Source organism: Neoarius graeffei, chromosome 7, assembly GCF_027579695.1.
Source record: "Neoarius graeffei isolate fNeoGra1 chromosome 7, fNeoGra1.pri, whole genome shotgun sequence".
Taxonomy (NCBI): Eukaryota; Metazoa; Chordata; class Actinopteri; order Siluriformes; family Ariidae; genus Neoarius; species Neoarius graeffei.
This window is the reverse complement of record NC_083575.1, coordinates 95,462,993-95,483,130: the sequence shown is the minus strand read 5'-3', so window position 1 is coordinate 95,483,130 and position 20,138 is coordinate 95,462,993. Positions and strand designations below refer to the sequence as shown.

Below are 20,138 nucleotides of genomic sequence, written 5' to 3'. Positions count from 1 at the left end.
TCCTGGTACGAGAAAGTGAATTGGCTAACAGCAAGTGACCCACATCAACAACAGTAAATAGGCTACTTTAGTAATATGTCATGGATGGACCAAAAATATAGAATCTATTTAAAATGTTTATGCTGATTATATTATATTGGAATATATATTTTTTCTGGATATGAATTAAACACAGCTACAATTTGGAAAACATTTTTAAACAAAAACACAGCCGAGAACATTTCACACTACAGACCTGGATTAAAAGTGAAGGGTTATCAAAATTGTCAATAAAACATTTCTCAGTCAAAATAAGTAAAATATAGGGAAAGTGTCATTGAATGAAATGTGTGGCACCCAGCTCTACTGCTGAGGTTCCTGACAAACAGCTGCTTTCAATAATGATCAATTTTTAAACAACATGCCACAATTTTAAAATATAAAATGTTAAAATATACCCCTCCAACACCACCATCATGTATATTGGACAGTAGGCTAATGGGCCAAAAGAACCTGTTATTTCACAGTTTGTGACGCTGCCAACAATCAGCCAGATCAGAGGCAAGAGTATGGGCAAAATTGATGTTTTTTCTTTTAAAATCTGGAAATATCGTAACCGACCAGCCTCCCCTGTTTGAAAGACTACCAGCCGCCACTGATATCCGGCTACGTGTAAACGGAGCATAAGGCATGAATGCATGCGTCACACTATTTCTACTGTCAAGACAGTTGTGTGGTACCCATGGACTTGCACGGAGTTTTAACACCCTTCATATGCCATGCCGAGGGCATGTGGATGGACCTAAAAATACTGCATAGACTGGTCAAACACACATATACGATCATTATGATTCTGACAGAAATTGCAAGAATCTTCAGTAGTCAGTGTGTAGTATCTGCCAAAGTTTCTCTCTTTTTTTTCCCCCCCAAGTAGAAAAAAAATACAAATAATTTAAGCAAAGCAAAAAATTATTATAATATTTTTTCTTCCATTCTCGTTGGGGCAAATCTCAAATGGCTTCCTGTTCATTTCCTGTTTTGTGCCATACATAGGGTGTACCCCGCCTTTCGCCCGTAGTCAGCTGGGATAGGCTCCAGCTTGCCTGCGACCCTGTAGAAGGATAAAGCGGCTACAGATAATGAGACATAGGACATAACATGATGGAGCTGATTTACCCTGTTTAGTGTTCTCATGTGTAGTGTAGAAAATGCATGACTGCTTGTCCATCCTTTGGTAATCTTTGCTCAAACGGCTCTGTATTTTGACTATAAATTATAGTATTGGCGCCCTTTGCTCGGTTTCAGTGCGCATAAGAGAGCATGTGGAATGAAAACTGTAGCATCACTGATTCCAATCACCTAATTTACATGTATAGAATATTGTGGTGTGGTACAACATTCATATTTTCTTTTGTGCGATTTCTGTTTTGTTAAATTGTTTTTAAAAACTTTTACAGATATCTGCGCAAAGAGAACGTTGAGAATTTATTAGCTTTTTTTCACAGATTCGAGGAATATCAGCAATGTCACCAACCTACTAAAGATGCTTCCTGTCTGAATTTCACACTTTCCCAGGGTTTCTTCCAGTTTCATTTGTCCTGAGGAAGGTCTGAAGTTCAGAGGCTGATAGTTAAATCCCCTGGGATTATTTTAAACGTTTTATGTAAATCTGAGAGGTTGAGATCAGTTTCTCAACTTTCTTCTGCTTCCCTTTATTCTGAAGAGGATTTAATCTAAGTGTGTGTGTGTGTGTGTGTGTGTGTAGGTCGGTGCATGCATTGTAAATGAGGAAGGAAACACTGTAGGTGTCGGCTATAACAAAATGCCCAATGGCTGTAAGGGCGAGTTTCTGAAAAAGGAGTTTTGGGAATTTGAAGATAGAAATAACAAGAGAAGAAAACACTGGTATGGTGAGTTACTGCACTTCAGCCTGCTTTAAAATGTTTCTTTACTCTTTTAGCTGTAACCCAGTGTGACGTTTTTGTGGCTGGCATTTTAGTGCCTCTGTAGTGTTTTGTTAAGTCACTTGACAGTCCAGTGCAAACAGGGTTTTACTCCTGTTCTCTGCTCCATCTTACTTTATTTTCTCACACAGAAGTTAAGAGAAATTAACACATTTACCACAAACCCTTAAAGCCATAATATTTTTGCTTGCAAACACAACTAGCTAAAGAACACTTTAGAACTTTTGCAGTAACGGTCTTCCTGAAACTAATTAACACTGTAAATGGTCAGATTGATGAGCCACCTTCTTTAATTCTGGTGAACCAAAATTCGGCTGAATCTTTTAACTCTAAAACTCTAATTTATCAACACGTCTATAATGCAATTACAGCAGCAGATTATTACATCCTCAGAAAAGTGTGATTCTTAAGACTTAAAGATCCCAAGATCCCAAGACCTTACAAATCACTGCTTGATTTATTTCTCCAGTCTAAAAATATTTATCCTGGTTACAGTTTGCCATGCGGTGCTGAATGCCATCATGAATAAAACCTCAGCGGATGTGAAAGGATGCACCATTTACGTCACTCTGTTTCCCTGTAACGAGTGTGCCAAAGCCATCATCCAATCAGGTAAAGGAAACACCACACACACACCCTTCCCTAAATACAGCCTTTTATACAGTAGTCTGCAATATTCTGCATGTATTTTACACAGTTTACAGTGTAAATCTGTCTCATCACAAAGGGGTTTTTATGCTTTGTTACATTTCCATGGTTTGTTTAGCTCAGGTATATGAGCCGTCCCAACAGGAAATACCTGGATGTTGCTAGGTTAAATTGCTTATCTAGTTAGCTAGCAGGTAAAGAGCTGAGTTTTTACTGATGAAGTCTGGTTGTGTTTTTATCGAAGTTTTACCTGCTCTAAGTGAGCAGGGGTCACTAAATATGCCCTGTCATGTATCAAAGCTGAATCCTGAATATATATATATATGTGTGTGTGTGTGTGTCTATTACTATTCCCACTACAGGTATAAGACGTGTGGTTTATCAATCAAATGAATATGCAGAGATAGAGGAAACAAAGGAAACAGAGGCCTCTCTCAAAATGCTGAAAGCAGCAGGTATTACACACGGGTGAGTCTCCAAGTGTGTGCGCACCTTGCCATGGAAAAAGAGCATTAATTAACATTCATGTATTACATACAGTATGGGATGCATCTCTTTTGAATTTAATACATGGGGAATGAAAGCAAGTGTATGTGTGTTTGTTTTTAGACATTTGTCAGCGGTGTTTTTTTTTTTAAATTTACTTTTAAAAAGGTAGACTGCCTTTCAGATACAAGTTTAGGTCATAAGCATCTTTCCCGTCACCCAATTATTTTTGTTCATTGGACTGTAAGCTACTGAATTAGAATCACAGACTTACACTTTTTTTTTTTTAAATAGAACAATTTGTCAGAAATGGCGAGCTGAGGTGAAGTGAGGACCCAAGAGCAGACTCAAGACAGGCAGTGTACAAAAAAACTTTAATGAAGTCCAGGGCAAAAAGGTACAATAGGGCTCAGGCAAAAATCAGTGGTCAAAGAACAGGCCAAGAGGTCAAAACTCAGAAGAGCAGGCAGGCACGGTCAGGGACAAAAACAGGACAGAAAAATCTGCACAAAAACTGAAGAAAACAGGGACAAGGGAAACCCAGGCCAAGGAAGCAGAAAACACAATCCAAAGGAACAGGCAGGTAAAACAGGAGCAAAAAACTGGACAGAAAACTAGACAAAAACACAGAACAATACAGGCAGGGGGAATTGAGAAGTCACAATACTATGGTGTTATTTTTGCCTCATTAATATTTGTAAATGCACAGAAAGTGATCTACAAATAGTCAGGGGTTTGTACATGTGTTTTGATATCCACAAATGTAAATTTAATATTTGTAACTTGTATTTTGGTCTTTGCAAATAAATGTGTACTTGTAAATATACTGTTTTTCATTTGCAAATCAAAAATACATTTGTAAAACTGACAATTCTGTTTGTGAAATGTGAGTCGCATTTGTGGATCAGCAATGACACGCATTCACCGCTTTTTTCCTCTGTGGTGTATTTGAGACACTCTGCAAAATCCACAAATGCAGACAAAATCCACAAATGCAGACAAGATCCACAAATAGCCTCACATGCACATTCACGTCCACTAGATGGCAGTGTGGTAAGACAACGGATCTGACAAGTGCTAAGACAAAGGAAAACGTTGAAATTGAAGAGTGCTGAAATGGAAATGTCTGATGGATGGGTATGTTACATTGATGAATTGTCAATAAGGTGTTGTTACGAAATTATGTTACCATACCTCATAGTCTCTTGCTAATGTAACATCAGGTAATGTAAAATATCCAAACTCAAGTTTTACAAGCTTACTTTAGTGGATAGCCAAAGTCCTGTACAGCCTGACTGAAGAAGGCAAGGTTGGTGTTGGACCGGTTGTTGTCTGCCGCTTTCAAGTACATTATCTAAAATGTTACATGTACTCAATTATTTAATTGACTTTAACCTACTGGTTAGTGTTAAATCCCTACTAGTGGACCATGGCTGTAGTGCCCCCTCCCTGCTCTCCGGGCTCTGCCATAGAATGCAGCCCATTGCTCCAAGTGTGTACTTTACTTCACTGTGTGCTGTGTATATTTCACTAATTCACAATTGTTAAATGCAGACACCAAATTATAATTTAACTAATAATTAATAAATTATATATATTTAATTTATAATATTATATATAATAAATTAAATATATATTTAATTTATAATATATTATAAAATTTTTTATTTATATATATTATAATGTATTAAATATATTTAATTTATTATATATTATAAACATTTTTATTTATATATTACAATGTATTATAAATTAAATATATATAATTATTATATATATATAATTTATATATATATATATAATTAAATATATATTTAATTTATAATACACATATATATATATATATGTGTATTATAAATTAAATATATATTTAATTATATATATATAAATTATATATATATATATATATATATATATATATATATTATATATATTTAATTTATTATATATATAATAAATTAAATATATTTAATTTATAATACATTGTAATATATAAATAAAAAATTTTATAATATATAATAAATTAAATATATTTAATACATTATAATATATATAAATAAAAAATTTTATAATATATTATAAATTAAATATATATATATTTAATTTATAATACATTTATAATATTATAAATTTTTTTATTTATTTATCTATAATATATATATATATATATATATATATATATATATATATATATATATATATATAAAATTATAATTTAAATTATAACACCAAGTTATAGCAAAGTGTCTGTAAAATATGTCAGGGGTGTTGGTCTACTAAATTTTGCGAGCCACTGTAGCCTAAATCTATAATTCTAGCCTAAAACTAGCTTTAAACTACACAGACAAACAGTAAAAAAGCAAATGTTGGATATTTTATGCCAATGTAGCATTAAGCTGACGAGACTATTGTTAAGGGTAAACTTTAGCCTACCTTACATTACCTGACGTTACATTAGCAAGAGACTATGAGGTATGCTAACATAATTTCGTAACAACACATAATTGACAATTCATCAATGTAACATACCCATCCATCAGACGTTTCCATTTCAGCACTCTACAATTTCAGCAATTTCAGTGTTTTCCTTTGTCTTAGCACTTGTCAGATCCGTTGTCTTACCACACTGCCATCTAGTGGACGTGAATGTGCATGTGAGGCTATTTGTGGATCTTGTCTGCATTTGTGGATTTTGTCTGCATTTGTGGATTTTGCAGTGTCTCAAAAATACGCCACAGAGGAAAAAAGCGGTGAATGCGTGTCATTGCTGATCCACAAATGCGACTCACATTTCACAAACAGAATTGTCAGTTTTACAAATGTATTTTTGATTTGCAAATGAAAAACAGTATATTTACAAGTACACATTTATTTGCAAAGACCAAAATACAAGTTACAAATATTAAATTTACATTTGTGGATATCAAAACACATGTACAAACCCCTGACTATTTGTAGATCACTTTCTGTGCATTTACAAATATTAATGAGGCAAAAATAACACCATACAATACCAAATGGCTGTAGTAAGGCAAGGAAAATTTGCAGGAGACAGTCTGGTAACTGGAGTAGCTCCAAACAGCTCTTAAGAAGGCCCTGGCTGATGGGAGAGGAGTGGTAGCAGGTGTGGGAGTGCTGCTTCAGGGAAAATGGCCTTCAGCAGGGCAGGACTGAATTCTTGTCCCGGATCCAGCCTGGAGCCGGCATGGAGGTCCCACAAACTCAGGCATGGATGGACTGGACCGGATTGTGACACAATTAATGAATTTAGGACCACGTGTCCCTAAATTCTCTGCCATTTTTTCCTGCTTCACCATGACCCAGTTCAAGCATCATGTGGTGGGCTTTCCCCATTCAAGCAAGGCATTGTGGGATACAAATTTGAAACAGGAGAGAAAAATGGAGGACGCGAGTGTGCGAATGAAACGTGAAAGACTGACTACAATAATGGAAAGCCAGAAAAAAAGGAAAGGAAACAGGACTAAACTAATAAATATCGGCAGTCAGCGAGCACCTTGGTGTGATCAGCTGTTTGTTTAGCAGCAGAATGATGGAACTGTCTACTGGCCACATTGACTGGGATGATTTGGAATCAGTAGCAAGATTGAGAATGGGCAATGGTTATTTGAGGTATGTACACTCTGTGAGCTGTGCATCACCAACACCTTCTCTGAAACAAACCGCAGCACAAAGTATCGTGGTGACCAGGCCTGGAATTTCGTCATTTTAGGGGCAAGGCCACTTGGCCTTTTGTGCTGTCAATTTTTTGAGGGCATGAAGGCCAAAAGCCAGGGCACCAAGGCCATAAAATAAAACAATGATTTTAAGTTCACGTCTATAATGAATTTAATTTAAGGACTAATGACTCTTCTGAGGAAGATTGGAGTCTCAGTCAAAACTATCAAGCAGGTAAAGAAACATCTCCTACACCAGGGGTCTTCAATCCTATCCGCAAAGGGCCGGTGTAGCTGCAGGCTTTCATTACAGCCAAATTGGAGGCTCACTTGATTGTTGACTGGAGACAAGGGTGAAATGATTAAACAAGTGAAATCAGGTGTAGCTCCTGCTTGGTTGGAATGAAAGCCTGCAGCCACACTGGCCCTTTGTGGATAGGATTGAAGACCCCTGTCCTACACTATGTCTGAAGAGAAGAAAATATTGAACACATCTAAACTCAGTTGGTTAGGTTCAATGCCCAAACTGATGATCACATCATCAGTTTTTCTTTGGCTAATCAGACACAAGGTACACCACCACTCTTGCCGGAGCGGTTGGGGGTTAGGTGCCTTACTCAAGGGCACTTAAGTCAATCCTGCTAGTCTGGGGAATCGAACCAGCAACCTTTTGGTCCCAAAGCTGTTTCTCTAACCATTAGGCCATAACTTCCCCATCTAAACTTATCAATCCATCACTCACTTCAAAAATTGTAAAACTTATTAAACCTATATCCTCCCATAATTTTTGTTCAATTGACACCGAATGTGCAAGAGCATCTTCAGACTGTACTACTATGCAGATTTTTGATTAATCAAAATTTGAGCCTGGAGTACATCAAAATGTTTGACTGTAAATGGAACATATACTAGCATGCAGGCTACTGATTAACCCATAAGAGCCCAGACCGATTTCTCAATCAAGGAAAATTATTGAGGAAATAAAATGAACTAAATAGACAACAAAGAAAACATTTCTGACCTTTTATTTTTTAAAATAGCACTTTCATGTCTCAAGATCTGAAATATTAAATTGCAAATTTGCAGAACACTGCAACACTATTACACTGTTAACCCCAAAGTTCATTCTGTGCAAACAGTTTGAGTAAATTCCACTTTTAAAGATTAGTTTTATTGCATTACTTAAACAGTATGAGTATATGAAGAGTATATGAGACAGTCATTGGGTGTACTCATTTTTGTAATTTAAACAAACTTAAACTATCATGTTTTACCTCAGGCCACAGTGCTGCCCTGTTGTGATCGGCTCAAAACAAGGACAAGTCTGTGCTTGTCCGTTGACGGCTACAGAGGAAGTTGTGCCATTTTCTAATTTACACAGAGCAATTTAAGGTCTTTGCACTTTGCATGCTCCTTGGACAATATGCCTGCATTTTTCTGTTTTTAACAATGAGATAAAATCTCTTGCGATGGTGATCTCGTCAAGATGGCAGCAGTTACACTTCGGTTAAACAGCAAAAAGAAACATACAATGCTAGTAACAAAACAATGCTAACTGCATAGATTAAAAAAGTGGCTATGAACAGACAACAGCACATATCACGTATCATATTATGGCAGGAACAAGCAATAGTAACATCCATGACCTTACACTTAAAGCTCGACAAAGGAAAAACTTGACAGCAAGCTAATTAGCATTTGTTAGCGGCTACAGTCGGTACTCGGCACTTTAAAAGTGGGTCAACGTTGTAACGACATAATGTTACTGTACAAGCAATGCTTATTTAACGGTAACAAACTTAAGCCCTTTATGTTGAAATTCCTATCTTATTCGTTCGTTAATTTATCACACAGTCTTACCTCAGTCAACTTCTTCCCTCCTTCTGTGAAAATTCAACATCTCAGATGCGGACACAAGTGGGCGGGGGATGTGTTTGATTAAGTCTCATGGTTGGCTGGTGATAGATTGGTGTCATTATAGCACATCGGAATAGTTCATGCCAGGCTCGAGTCCGATCCACCACTGATGAGTTGCCCAATAAGAATCCAGAATGTCATCAAAAGACGTATTTTTTTCTCAATAAACGCAGGTGATGTTAAAGCCTATTGGCAGTCACAAGGCAGACTACAAAACGGCAGGGCATCAAGGCCATTGTGGCCTTACGACAGATTTTTTTTCCAAGGGCACAAGGCCAAATTGAGAGGGCACGAGGGCCATGGCCCTCGTGGCCCTCTTGAAATTCCTGCCCTGGTGGTGACATCCCCGTTCCAAATGCTGGCATCAGCTGGACCTGATTCTCACATGGTGCTGCCAACTGAGAAATGTCTTCATGACTCATTCCTACCACAGTGCTGATTGCAGTACAGACCACTCACTGGTCTGCTGCAAGATCAGGATTCAGCCCAAGAAGCTTCATTGCGCCAAACCACCAGAGAAGCTATGTATTGACATCAGCAAAGCAAAGAACCCAGAGAAGGTGAAGACACTTACCAGGAGCCTGGAAGATGCCCTGTGAGCAAAGCCCCCTGAGGGAGCCACAAAGCAGAGATGGGATCATCTCAGGGACACGATCCATGACATTGCATTGTCTTTGGCAGGGAGCAAGGGCAGACACAGGACTGGTTCAAGGTAAATGCCACTGAAATCAACACTGTGATTGAGGAAAAGTGTGCCGCACTGCTGGAATACAAGCGACAGCCAATACTGTCAACACTGCAAGCCCTCAGAATAGCTAGGAGTAAAGTGCAGTGCACAGCCAAAAGATGTGCCAACAACTATTGGTTACAACTATGAAAGTATTCAGTTGGCAGCTGACACAGAAAACATCAGGGGTGTCTATGACCGAATCAAGAAGGCTGTCAGATCAACATACACCAAGATAGCGCCACTCAAATCAGCTACCGGCAAAACTATCATAGACAAATGTAAGCAAATGGAGAGGTGGGTGGAACATTACTCAGGCCTGTATGGCAATGAGAGCACCAGCTCAGATGCCAAATTGGAAGCTGTGGAGCACTTGCCTGTGATGGAAAAGCTCAATGAGATGCCTAGCCAGGTGGAGCTCAGCAAAGCCATTGACAGTCTGCATACGGGAAAAGCACCAGGGCTGGATGGAATCCTAGCAGAAGTCCTCAAAAGCTTAAAAGGGCCACTTCTCAAACACCTCAATGTACTTCTCTGTCAGTGCTGGGAGGAGGGGAAAGTTCCTCAGGACATGAGAGACTGTAACATTGTCACCCTGTATAAGAACAAAGGTGATCGCAGTGACTAATAACTACCAGGGGATCTCCTTGCTGAGAATTGTTGGGGAAAGTATTCACCCAAGTGGTCCTTAACAGATTCCAAAAGCTGGCTGACCGAGTATACCCAGAATCACAATGCGGCTTCAGGTTGGAATGCTCAATGGTTGACATGATCTTTGCCTTATGACAGCTTCAGGAGAAATGTAGCACACAGAAGCAACCACTCTACATAGCTTTCATAGACCTGGCAAAGGCCTTTGACTTTGTGAGCCATTACAGCCTCTTCAAACTCCTTGCAAGGATTGGTTGTCCATCAAAGCTGTGGAGCATGATTCAGTCATTCCACTCAGGTATGAAGGGAGTCGTCCAGTTCAACAGATCATAATCAGCTCCATTTGATGTGAAGAGCGGAGTCAAGCAGGGGTGCATACTTGCCACCACCCTCTTTGGAATTTACTTTGCAGTCATACTTAAGCAGGCATTCAGAACATCAACTGACAGAATCTATCTCTATACCAGGTCAGATGGAAACCTTTACACCTTGTCCAGACTGAAGGCAAAGACAAAGATCTGGAAGGTTCTTATCAGAGACATGCTATTTGCAGATGATGCAGACTTGACCACTTACAAGGAGGAACATCTTCAGAATCTTCTGGACTGTTTCTCCCAAGCCTGTGAGGACTTCAAACTGATGATCAGTCTAAGAAAACAAATGTCTTTGGCCAGGACACTGAAAGCTTGCCAACCATCACCATAAACAACTATCAGCTAGATGTGGTGAAGGAGATTACTTGAGTGTTACTTGAGTTGTTCGCGCCGAGTCCTTTTTCCCGCGAGTGCCGGCGTTAATTACTAATCCTTTTTTTAACTTTTTTTCTATAAATAAATTTCCAGTATCGTCTTCATTTTTATTATACTGTCGCTTTCATTTTTGTACTTTTCACTTTCGCTTTCCTTTTTCCGTTTTTTTTTCTGGTTTTTTCTCTTTCTTTTTTCGGAAGAACGCCGAGACCGGAAGCTTTCTTTTTTTCTCCTCCTGTGTAAAGTCCACAAGCGGAGGCCATCTGATCTGCTTTAATATCAACAGATCTTCATTTAAGGTACGTGAATCTTTTCATCATGGCACACCTTCAGCCTGTTCAGTGTGCTGAGTGCAGGATGTTTAGTCATTCTTCCTCCGTCACTGGCGATAGCTCTATTAGCTTTACTTGTGATAAGTGCAGATTAGTTAGCTCTCTGACGGAGAAGATTTCAGTGCTAGAAGCGCGTGTCCAGGCTTTAGAGCAGGTTAGTGAGCGTCAGAACAGTGTAGTTTCTGTTAGGGAAAGTCTGGATGCCCTAGGTGGAGTTAGCAATCCCCCAACTCCGGCATTAGAGCCCTTACAGCGGGGCGAATGGGTGACGGCTCGGCGGCATAAGCGCAGAGCCAAAGCTACCGCTGAGGCTCGCCCACGGGAGCACCACTCCTCTCCGCGTCACGTGTCGAACAGGTTTGCTCTCCTTAGTGATGCACCCACTGAGAAACCTGAAAGAGCTCTGGTTATAGGGGACTCTATCATACGGCACGTGAAATTAGCTCAGCCTTTAGGGGCACCAGCAGCTTTAGTCAGGTGTATACCGGGAGCCAGGGCGCCGGACATAGCAGGTAATCTTAGGGTCCTAGGCAAGCACAGGTTCTCAAAGATAGTTATCCATGCAGGAGCTAATGATATACGCCTTCGTCAGTCTGAGGTTACTAAGAGTAACTTTGTAGAGGTGTTTAAATTAGCGAAGGCGATGTCCGATGCTGTAGTATGCTCTGGCCCCATCCCAATGCGGCGTGGCGATGTAGCTTACAGCAGGTTATGGTCGCTGAACTGCTGGCTGTCCAGGTGGTGCTCTGAAAACAGTGTGGGCTTTATAGATAATTGGGCTAATTTTGAGGGCACTGCTGGCCTGTTAGGGCGGGACGGTATCCATCCCACTCGGGAAGGTGCTGCTCTCATTTCCTGCAGCATAGGTCATAGTCTCAGAACAGGCCTAGTTAATTTCTGACAATCCAGAGCCAAGGCCAGGGAGCAGACGAACAGGCTAAACCGACTGTCTGCTAGCTGCACAGAGTCGTCACTCAGGGCCCACTACATCGAGACTGTGTCTGTTCCCCGAGCTCAACAAAAAGGTAGAAATTTTCAGAGAGTTTGTTCCAGTAACCTAATCAATATAAAATTAGATCAGACTGACTGTACAGCTGCTGCCAGCACCTTTGATCTAAAGGTGGGGCTATTAAATATTAGATCTCTTACATCTAAAGCGCTAATGGTTAATGAACTCATTACTGATCAGAAGTTTAATGTACTGTGTTTAACAGAAACATGGATTAAGCCAAATGAATATATAGCATTAAATGAAGCGAGTCCTCCTGGATACAGTTATATACACCAGCCTCGTCTAACTGGCAGAGGAGGAGGCGTCGCGGTTATTTATAACGATTATCTAGGTGTAACACACAAACCTGGTTATAAATTTAATACATTTGAAGTTCTTCATACTCATATAATGTATGTAGCCTCGAAAAATAAGTCTACCCAGTTAATTCCATTGCTTATTATTTACAGGCCCCCGGGGCCATATTCTGAGTTTCTTTCTGAATTTGCAGATTTTATCTCAGATTTGGTTATTTCCTTAGACAAAGCTTTAGTTGTCGGAGATTTTAATATTCACTTTGATAACCCAGAAGACCCTTTAAAAACAGCGTTTGTGTCCATCTTAGATTCAGTCGGGATTAAGCAGAATGTCATAGGACCGACCCATAATGGTGGTCACACCCTTGATCTAATACTAACATTCAGATTAAACGTAGACAATATAGTCATACTTCCACAGTCTGAAGTTATCTCAGATCATTGTCTCATCTCATTCAAAATATGTCTGAGTAATAATATATGCACCTCACCACGCTACTGTATTAAACGTACTTTCACGTCAACTACTGCACAGAGCTTTATAAATGATCTCCCAGAGCTGTCAACTTTGATTGGGTCACTGTCAGCCCCTGCAGAACTCGATCAGGCAACTGAATGCTTAGAGTCAACATTCCGCCATACTTTAGATAATGTAGCTCCTCTAAAAAGGAAAATGGTCAGAGACAAAAAATTAGCACCCTGGTATAATGATGACACTCGCACATTAAAACAGACCACTCGAAAATTGGAACGTAAATGGCGTCAAACAAAATTGGTCGTGTTCAAATTGGCGTGGAAGGAGAGCTTCCTGAAGTATAAAAAAGCTCTTAGTGCTGCGAGATCAACATATCTCTCCTCCCTAATAGAAGATAACAAAAATAATCCTAGATTCCTATTTAATACTGTAGCAAAATTAACCAGGAATAAGTCCACTATCAACACATGCACACCTGCAGTATGTAGTAGCAACGACTTCATGAATTTTTTTAATGACAAAATTGAGAATATCCGACAAAAAATTCAAACTACTAATTTAAGGTTAGACAATGAAAGTGACCTTGTAGTTAACAATATAACTGTATCAGATCATCAGTTAGAATGTTTTACTCCCCTAAAAGAAACTGAATTACTCTCATTAATCTCTACATCAAAAGCCTCAACTTGCGTACTAGATCCCTTACCGACACATCTATTCAAACAGATAATGCCTGGAGTAATTGAACCGCTTCTAAAAATAATAAATTCTTCTCTTACGATTGGCTATGTACCCAAATCCTTTAAACTAGCAGTTATCAAACCCCTGATTAAAAAACCTGACCTTGATCCCTGTCAGCTGTCCAATTATCGGCCAATATCAAACCTCCCCTTTATCTCCAAGATCCTTGAAAAAGCTGTGGCACAGCAGTTATGCTCATATTTACATAGGAATAACATCCATGAAATGTATCAGTCAGGATTTAGACCTCATCATAGCACAGAGACAGCACTGGTTAAAGTAGTAAACGACCTACTGTTGGCGTCTGATCAGGGCTGTGTCTCGCTACTTGTGTTGCTTGACCTTAGTGCAGCATTTGATACCATTGATCATTCCATTCTTCTGGATAGACTAGAAAATGTTGTGGGAGTTAAGGGAATGGCCCTCTCCTGGCTCAGGTCTTATCTAACTGATCGTTATCAGTATGTCGATATAAATGGTGATATTTCTAGACGTACCGAGGTAAAGTTTGGTGTTCCACAAGGTTCTGTCTTGGGTCCACTGCTTTTTTCTCTATATATGTTACCTCTGGGCGATATTATTCGTAAACATTGTATTAGTTTCCACTGTTATGCTGATGACACAGTTGTATGTCTCTGCAAAACCTGATGAGAGACACCAGCTTAATAAAATTGAGGAATGTGTTAAGGACATTAGACACTGGATGCTTATAAATTTCCTTCTGCTTAACTCTGACAAGACTGAAGTACTTGTGCTAGGACCACATACAGCTAGAAGTAAGTTTTCTGATTACACAGTAACTCTGGATGGCCTTTCTGTTTCTTCACGTGCAGCAGTAAAAGACCTCGGAGTGATTATTGACCCCAGTCTTTCATTCGAAACTCACATTGATAACATCACCCGGATAGCTTTCTTTCATCTCAGAAATACTGCAAAGATAAGAAATTTAATGTCATTGCATGATGCAGAAAAACTAGTCCATGCTTTCGTTACCTCCAGGTTGGATTATTGTAATGCCTTACTGTCTGGATGTTCCAATAAGTGCATAAACAAACTCCAGTTAGTTCAAAATGCCGCAGCAAGAGTCCTTACTAGAACTAGAAAATATGACCACATCACGCCTGTTTTATCCACACTGCATTGGCTCCCAATCAAATTTCGTATTGATTATAAAATACTACTATTGACCTTTAAAGCACTAAATGGTCTCGCACCACAGTACCTGAGTGAACTTCTGCTCCTCTATGACCCGCCACGCCTACTTAGATCAAAAGGTGCAGGCTATCTGCTGGTACCTCGTATAGTGAAGGCTACATCAGGGGGCAGAGCCTTTTCTTACAAAGCCCCACTGTTATGGAACAGCCTTCCAAGTAATGTTCGGGAATCAGACACAGTCTCAGCATTTAAGTCTAGGCTGAAAACATATCTGTTTAGTCAAGCCTTTTGTTAATGGTGTTTATGAGGTAAAGGAGTAGATCTGGAGGGTCCTCAGACATAGTGTTTTGGTAAACTGGGATGTATGGATGCTGTCAGTCCCCACTCGGTTGCTCACTCGAGTTTGTTGACGGTGCAGTGGCTGGCTGCTTTATGTCCCGGGGCTCCCTCATGCCTGTGTTACCTTCTGGCTCTCTCCTTTTAGTTATGCTGTCATAGTTAGTTGCCGGAGTCCCTGCTTGTACTCGGTGCAATATGTATACTGTTCCTACTTATTCAGGTGACATTGGGCATACCTAACCACCTGTGTTTTCTTTCTCTCCCCCCCCCACCCCAAATCTGTCCCTCTGAGTTACATGGAGTCAACAGGAAATCTTTTGGTGGAGACGGTGGGGACCTCGACTGGCTATCGTAGCCTGCAGGGAATCGGCCGTCAGACATTCTGTCGCATGTCCCAGACCCGGTGAAATGTAACTGAATTGTCTTGGCCAGGCCTAACGGTCCCATCTGCATCTCATCATTGCTGAGGAGTGTGCTCCCATCACCCAATCAAGCATCCAGCCAGAGCAGGTCATGATATATTTTTTACCATATTAACATGCCATTGTGCGTCATGCCTGATGTAAAGACTCTTGTCTCTGCGAGCCTACCACACAGATTTAATACTTGTCATTTTTAGGGCATACCTAACAACGTGTTTTCTTTCACCCCCCCCCATCTGTCCCTCTGAGTTACATGTTGATCCTGGGATTGAGATGCTGGCCTCTTCTGCCCCTCGGACCTGCTTGATCCATCCTGGTGCCCTGTGTCTGGTCGGAGTTTTATCGCCCCACTCCTGTGAAGGACGGCCCCATGAGGACAGTTGAGGGTTATACCTGTTAAAACTGTTAATATTATAGTCAGGCTGTCTGTTGTTGCCCAAATGAGGATGGGTTCCCTTTTGAGTCTGGTTCCTCTCGAGGTTTCTTCCTCATGTCGTCTGAGGGAGTTTTTCCTTGCCACCGTCGCCACAGGCTTGCTCATTGGGGATAGATTAGGGATAAAATTAGCTCATGTTTTAAGTCGTTCAAATTCTGTAAAGCTGCTTTGCGACAATGTTTATTGTTAAAAGCGCTGTACAAATAAACTTGATTTGATTTGAGTGTGCTGCCACACCCAGCATCTTCACTCTCATGTCAGCATCACCTCCAATCGCTAGGACACATCTGCAGGATGGCACAAGGACCTGCTGTGTGATGAGCTTGCAACAAGCAAGAGAGCTCAGGGCCGCCCTCAACTCCAGTTTAAAGATGTCTGCAAAAGAGACATGAAGGCCCTCAACATGAACATCGATGGATGGGAAGACCTTGCCCAAGATCATTCCCATTGGAGACAGGAACTGAATTTCAATCTATGCATGGGGAAAAGAAGCTACAACTTGCGGCAGATGAACGAGGAACAAGATGCAAGAACAATCAACAAGCTGTACCTGCAAGCACCACCTTTTAAGTGCAGCTCTTGTGGCAGGGAGTGCCATTCCCACATCGGCCTGCACAGCCCCAACAGGTGCTGCTCCAGTGCCAACTGACCATGACTGTCAAGGTGCAGATCCATGGCTACTTGTGACCAACAGATGCCAAAGAAGGAATAGGGCTATTTACCGTCTTTTTATTATTTTCTATTTACTGTTTGATCTCAGACACATTAGGAAGGCAAGAAACTTGTCCACTAATTACCTTTTGACGAGACACACCTGTTAATTGAAAAGCATTCCAGGTGACTACCTCATGAAGCTGGTTAAGATAATGCCAATAGTATACAAAGTGTCATCAAGGTAAACACTGGATACTTTGAAGAATCTAGAATATCAAACTTTTTTTAAACACTTTTTTTTGTTTACCACATAATTTCATGTGTGTTCCAGATGTTATTTCATAGCTTTTATGTCTTCAGTTTTGTTCTACAATGTAGAAAATAATCATAATACAGAAAAACCTATGAACGAGTAGAGTGGGGGTGTACAAACTTTTGACTGGGACTATATATGCACTGGAGGTATATTAAATAACAGAAAGGGGGATAAAAGGGGCCCAAATCACCCCCCACTGTAACTTGATCTGTCTTTTCTCAAATCCTCTACAGGTCAGTGACACCAGCTGATGAACATCATATGGCTGTTGCCCGCCAGCATGCGGAGAAGAGCCCTGATCCAAGAACAAAGGTATGAGATACTTTGTCCTAAATGCTGCACTTGTAATGTTGCCCCTTTATTACTGCCTTCCTATGAGGCCCACAAGGCCAATGGGTGCCCAGTGTTTCTACCTCTATTTGGAGATTTAAAAGGATGCCTACAAATATTTCTGTTAGTGCTTTTGCACAGTCTGTTAACAGTGCCTCAGCAAACTACCCACAATCCTCCATGGTAGCACTATTTCTACTGTCAAGACAGTTGTGTGGTACCCATGGACTTGCACTGAGTTTTAACACCCTTCATTAGCCATGCTGAGGGCATGTGGCTGGAGCTAAAAAATACTGCATAGACTGGTCAAACACACATAAGATCATTATGTCTCTGACAGAAACTGCAAGAATCTTCAGTCGTCAGTGTGTAATATCTGCCAAAGTCTGTCTTTTTTTCAAGTAGTCAAAAAAAAAAATTAAGCAAAGCAAAAAATGATTATAAAATTTTTTTCTTCCATTCTCATTGGGGCAAATCTCAAATGGATTCTTGTTCATTTTCTGTTTTGTGCCATACATAGGATCATGGGCGCCGCCAGGGGGGGAAAGGTCAGAACAATTCTAGGGGCCCAGCACTGCCATGGGGCCCTTTAAGGGGCTGATAATATGCTTTTAATTATTTTAATAAGACTTTTGAAATAACAACAATGCCATGGGCATCGCCACCATTGAATGTGAAGGGGACATGTCCCCCTCACATTTCATAATTCTTCGTTTGGACCCCCCACATTTAACATAAAATATGAGTTCACCCAGCGCCGTTTCTATTGCTTCGTGAAAGAATCCATTCCACTTGATCGATAAGAGAATACACAGACCACTGAAAATCCACTCCGGGTTTTCCGGGCGGTACCTACAACAGCTCACCGCGCGCGAGTGAAGTGAATCTCAGCGCGAGCAGAGAAATGTTGGTGCAGCTGCTGGAAAGTGGAGGAGGTGACGTCAGCCACATTGCAACCTCACAATGTCTAGCTTTTGCTAAAACCTTATTCTTTTGTTCTATGCCCTCAAAATTAACCCTAGGACACGTTAAATTAATATTCAACTAAACAGTGAAATAAGCTTAGCCTAATGGGGTATTCTTGGTTGATGATGAATTGTTTGCAGTATTTGCTCCTCCCCAGACACAATGGACATAAGGACATTCTTTACAAAGCAGCGGAAAGTCAGTCAGAATTTCCCCACAGGACAGGGTTTCTTGTCCCAATGGAAATGTTAGTGCAGTTAGCTGGCTAGTCAATGTTAGGAGATGTATCAGCTAGCTTAACGTTAGCTATCATTTAATTCAAACCCAGTAGGCCTGCCTTACTGTAATGCCGAGAATGAGGTCAAGTCTGCTCTGATGATATTTATTGATTCCTTGTTTTGTCTGGTCTTTGGCAGTTATCTGGAAAGTAAGATGGGAAATCAGTGTATGGGGAAGGAATAGTAGAAAGGAAAGCGATGGAGAGAGATGGATGTTATTCCAGGTGGATTGTGAAGGAAAGGGGGATAAAAGTTATGAAGTGGTAGAAATTGTGGTGGCACCAATATAAGGAGTTATATCTATAAATCTATTTGTTATACTAATCTGTAAATGCTACTGTAGTACCACCATTGCATGTAGGTTGACAAAACTGCACTTGTTCATTGTGTGAAGTTCTCTTTTATGTGTCATTGCTTGACCCAGTGTAATTTTGTGTTATGAAGACTGCACGATGCCATGCCATTTTTGTTATGAGTATCGCTAAATCGGAAAAAAGTAAAATGCACCCACTAAAGTCACTGTTGGTGGTGAACAAAATTGCACCTGTTCATTGTGTGAAGTTATTTTTTATGTGTCACCGTTGCTCGACACAGTGTGATTTTGTGTTATGAAGTTTGCATGATGCCATGTCATGCCTGGTCATTGTGTGAAATTATGAATATTCTTATTTTTAAACATACAGTTGAGTGTCACTATTGCTTGGCCCGGTGGCATGTTGTGTTACATCTAAAACTAAATAGAAAACACAAAATAAAAAGTAAAATGCACCCATAAAGTCATTGTTGGTGATAAATTGTGTCACATTCATCTCATTATCTTAGGCGTAGCGGTGGGTTTAAAAACAGGCTGATGAATATGTGGACTAGTTGAATGAGGACTTATTGTTGAGTCTCTAAAATAGTCATTGAATTAAGTGACTTTTGTAGGTAAAATTAGGTGTTTAACAACCTGTTAAAATACACCAGAATGCAGGAAATGGCATCTAATTAATTAAAAATTTTCTGGCGGAGGAACCCCCGCCATTGTGTCCCCCCCCACATTAAAAATGCTTCTGACGCCCCTGAACAATGCAATATTCCATCTGGTAAAATGAGCTAATTGAACAAGGTTGTCTATTTCTTGAGTTCTTCAACATATTGTCATTTAACCCTCCCCCTTTTGCGAAATGGTACGGTCCAGTTCTGGTAGAAGCGCGATGCGTCAAATCTGTGTGCTGATCAGTGCAATGCTACTTGCTGCTGTGTTGCGGTGCAGCAGCCAGCCAGCCAGCAGTGGAGTGCGTACAGTCTATGATCGCTAAATATGAAGAGTGGCTGTCAAAAACGTAAAGAAAGGCAGCTGAAAGCTGAGAGGGACCGGAGAGGCAGGCAACTGGTCACTCAGTTTTTCCCAAAGAAAGGTAGCTATCACTCACATGTATGTTCAAAATATTAGCGAATGGTAAATGAACAGTATGAACGTGGTTGGATTAGCCTATCAAGAGAGCACTTTTACAGTTTGTACAGTGACATTTTTTCCATTTTAATAACTGAACTGACTTGTGTGATAAACAAGATGAAATATTACGTTATGCTGGTGCTAATAACCAGT

General features: G+C 40.1%; 1 protein-coding gene across 3 annotated transcripts in view; it reads left to right on the top strand.

Annotated features, from left to right (window-relative positions):
• The window catches only part of LOC132889765 (uncharacterized), a 101,412-nt gene that overhangs the window by 54,413 nt on the left and 26,861 nt on the right, over positions 1 to 20,138 (top strand). For all 3 annotated transcript variants that reach the window (XM_060926579.1, XM_060926578.1, XM_060926580.1), the window contains exons 4-7: positions 1,745 to 1,889; positions 2,439 to 2,555; positions 2,954 to 3,059; positions 17,207 to 17,285. In XM_060926579.1, coding sequence (XP_060782562.1) covers positions 1,745 to 1,889; positions 2,439 to 2,555; positions 2,954 to 3,059; positions 17,207 to 17,285 — 447 coding nt within the window. The remainder of the gene's footprint in view (positions 1 to 1,744; positions 1,890 to 2,438; positions 2,556 to 2,953; positions 3,060 to 17,206; positions 17,286 to 20,138) is intronic.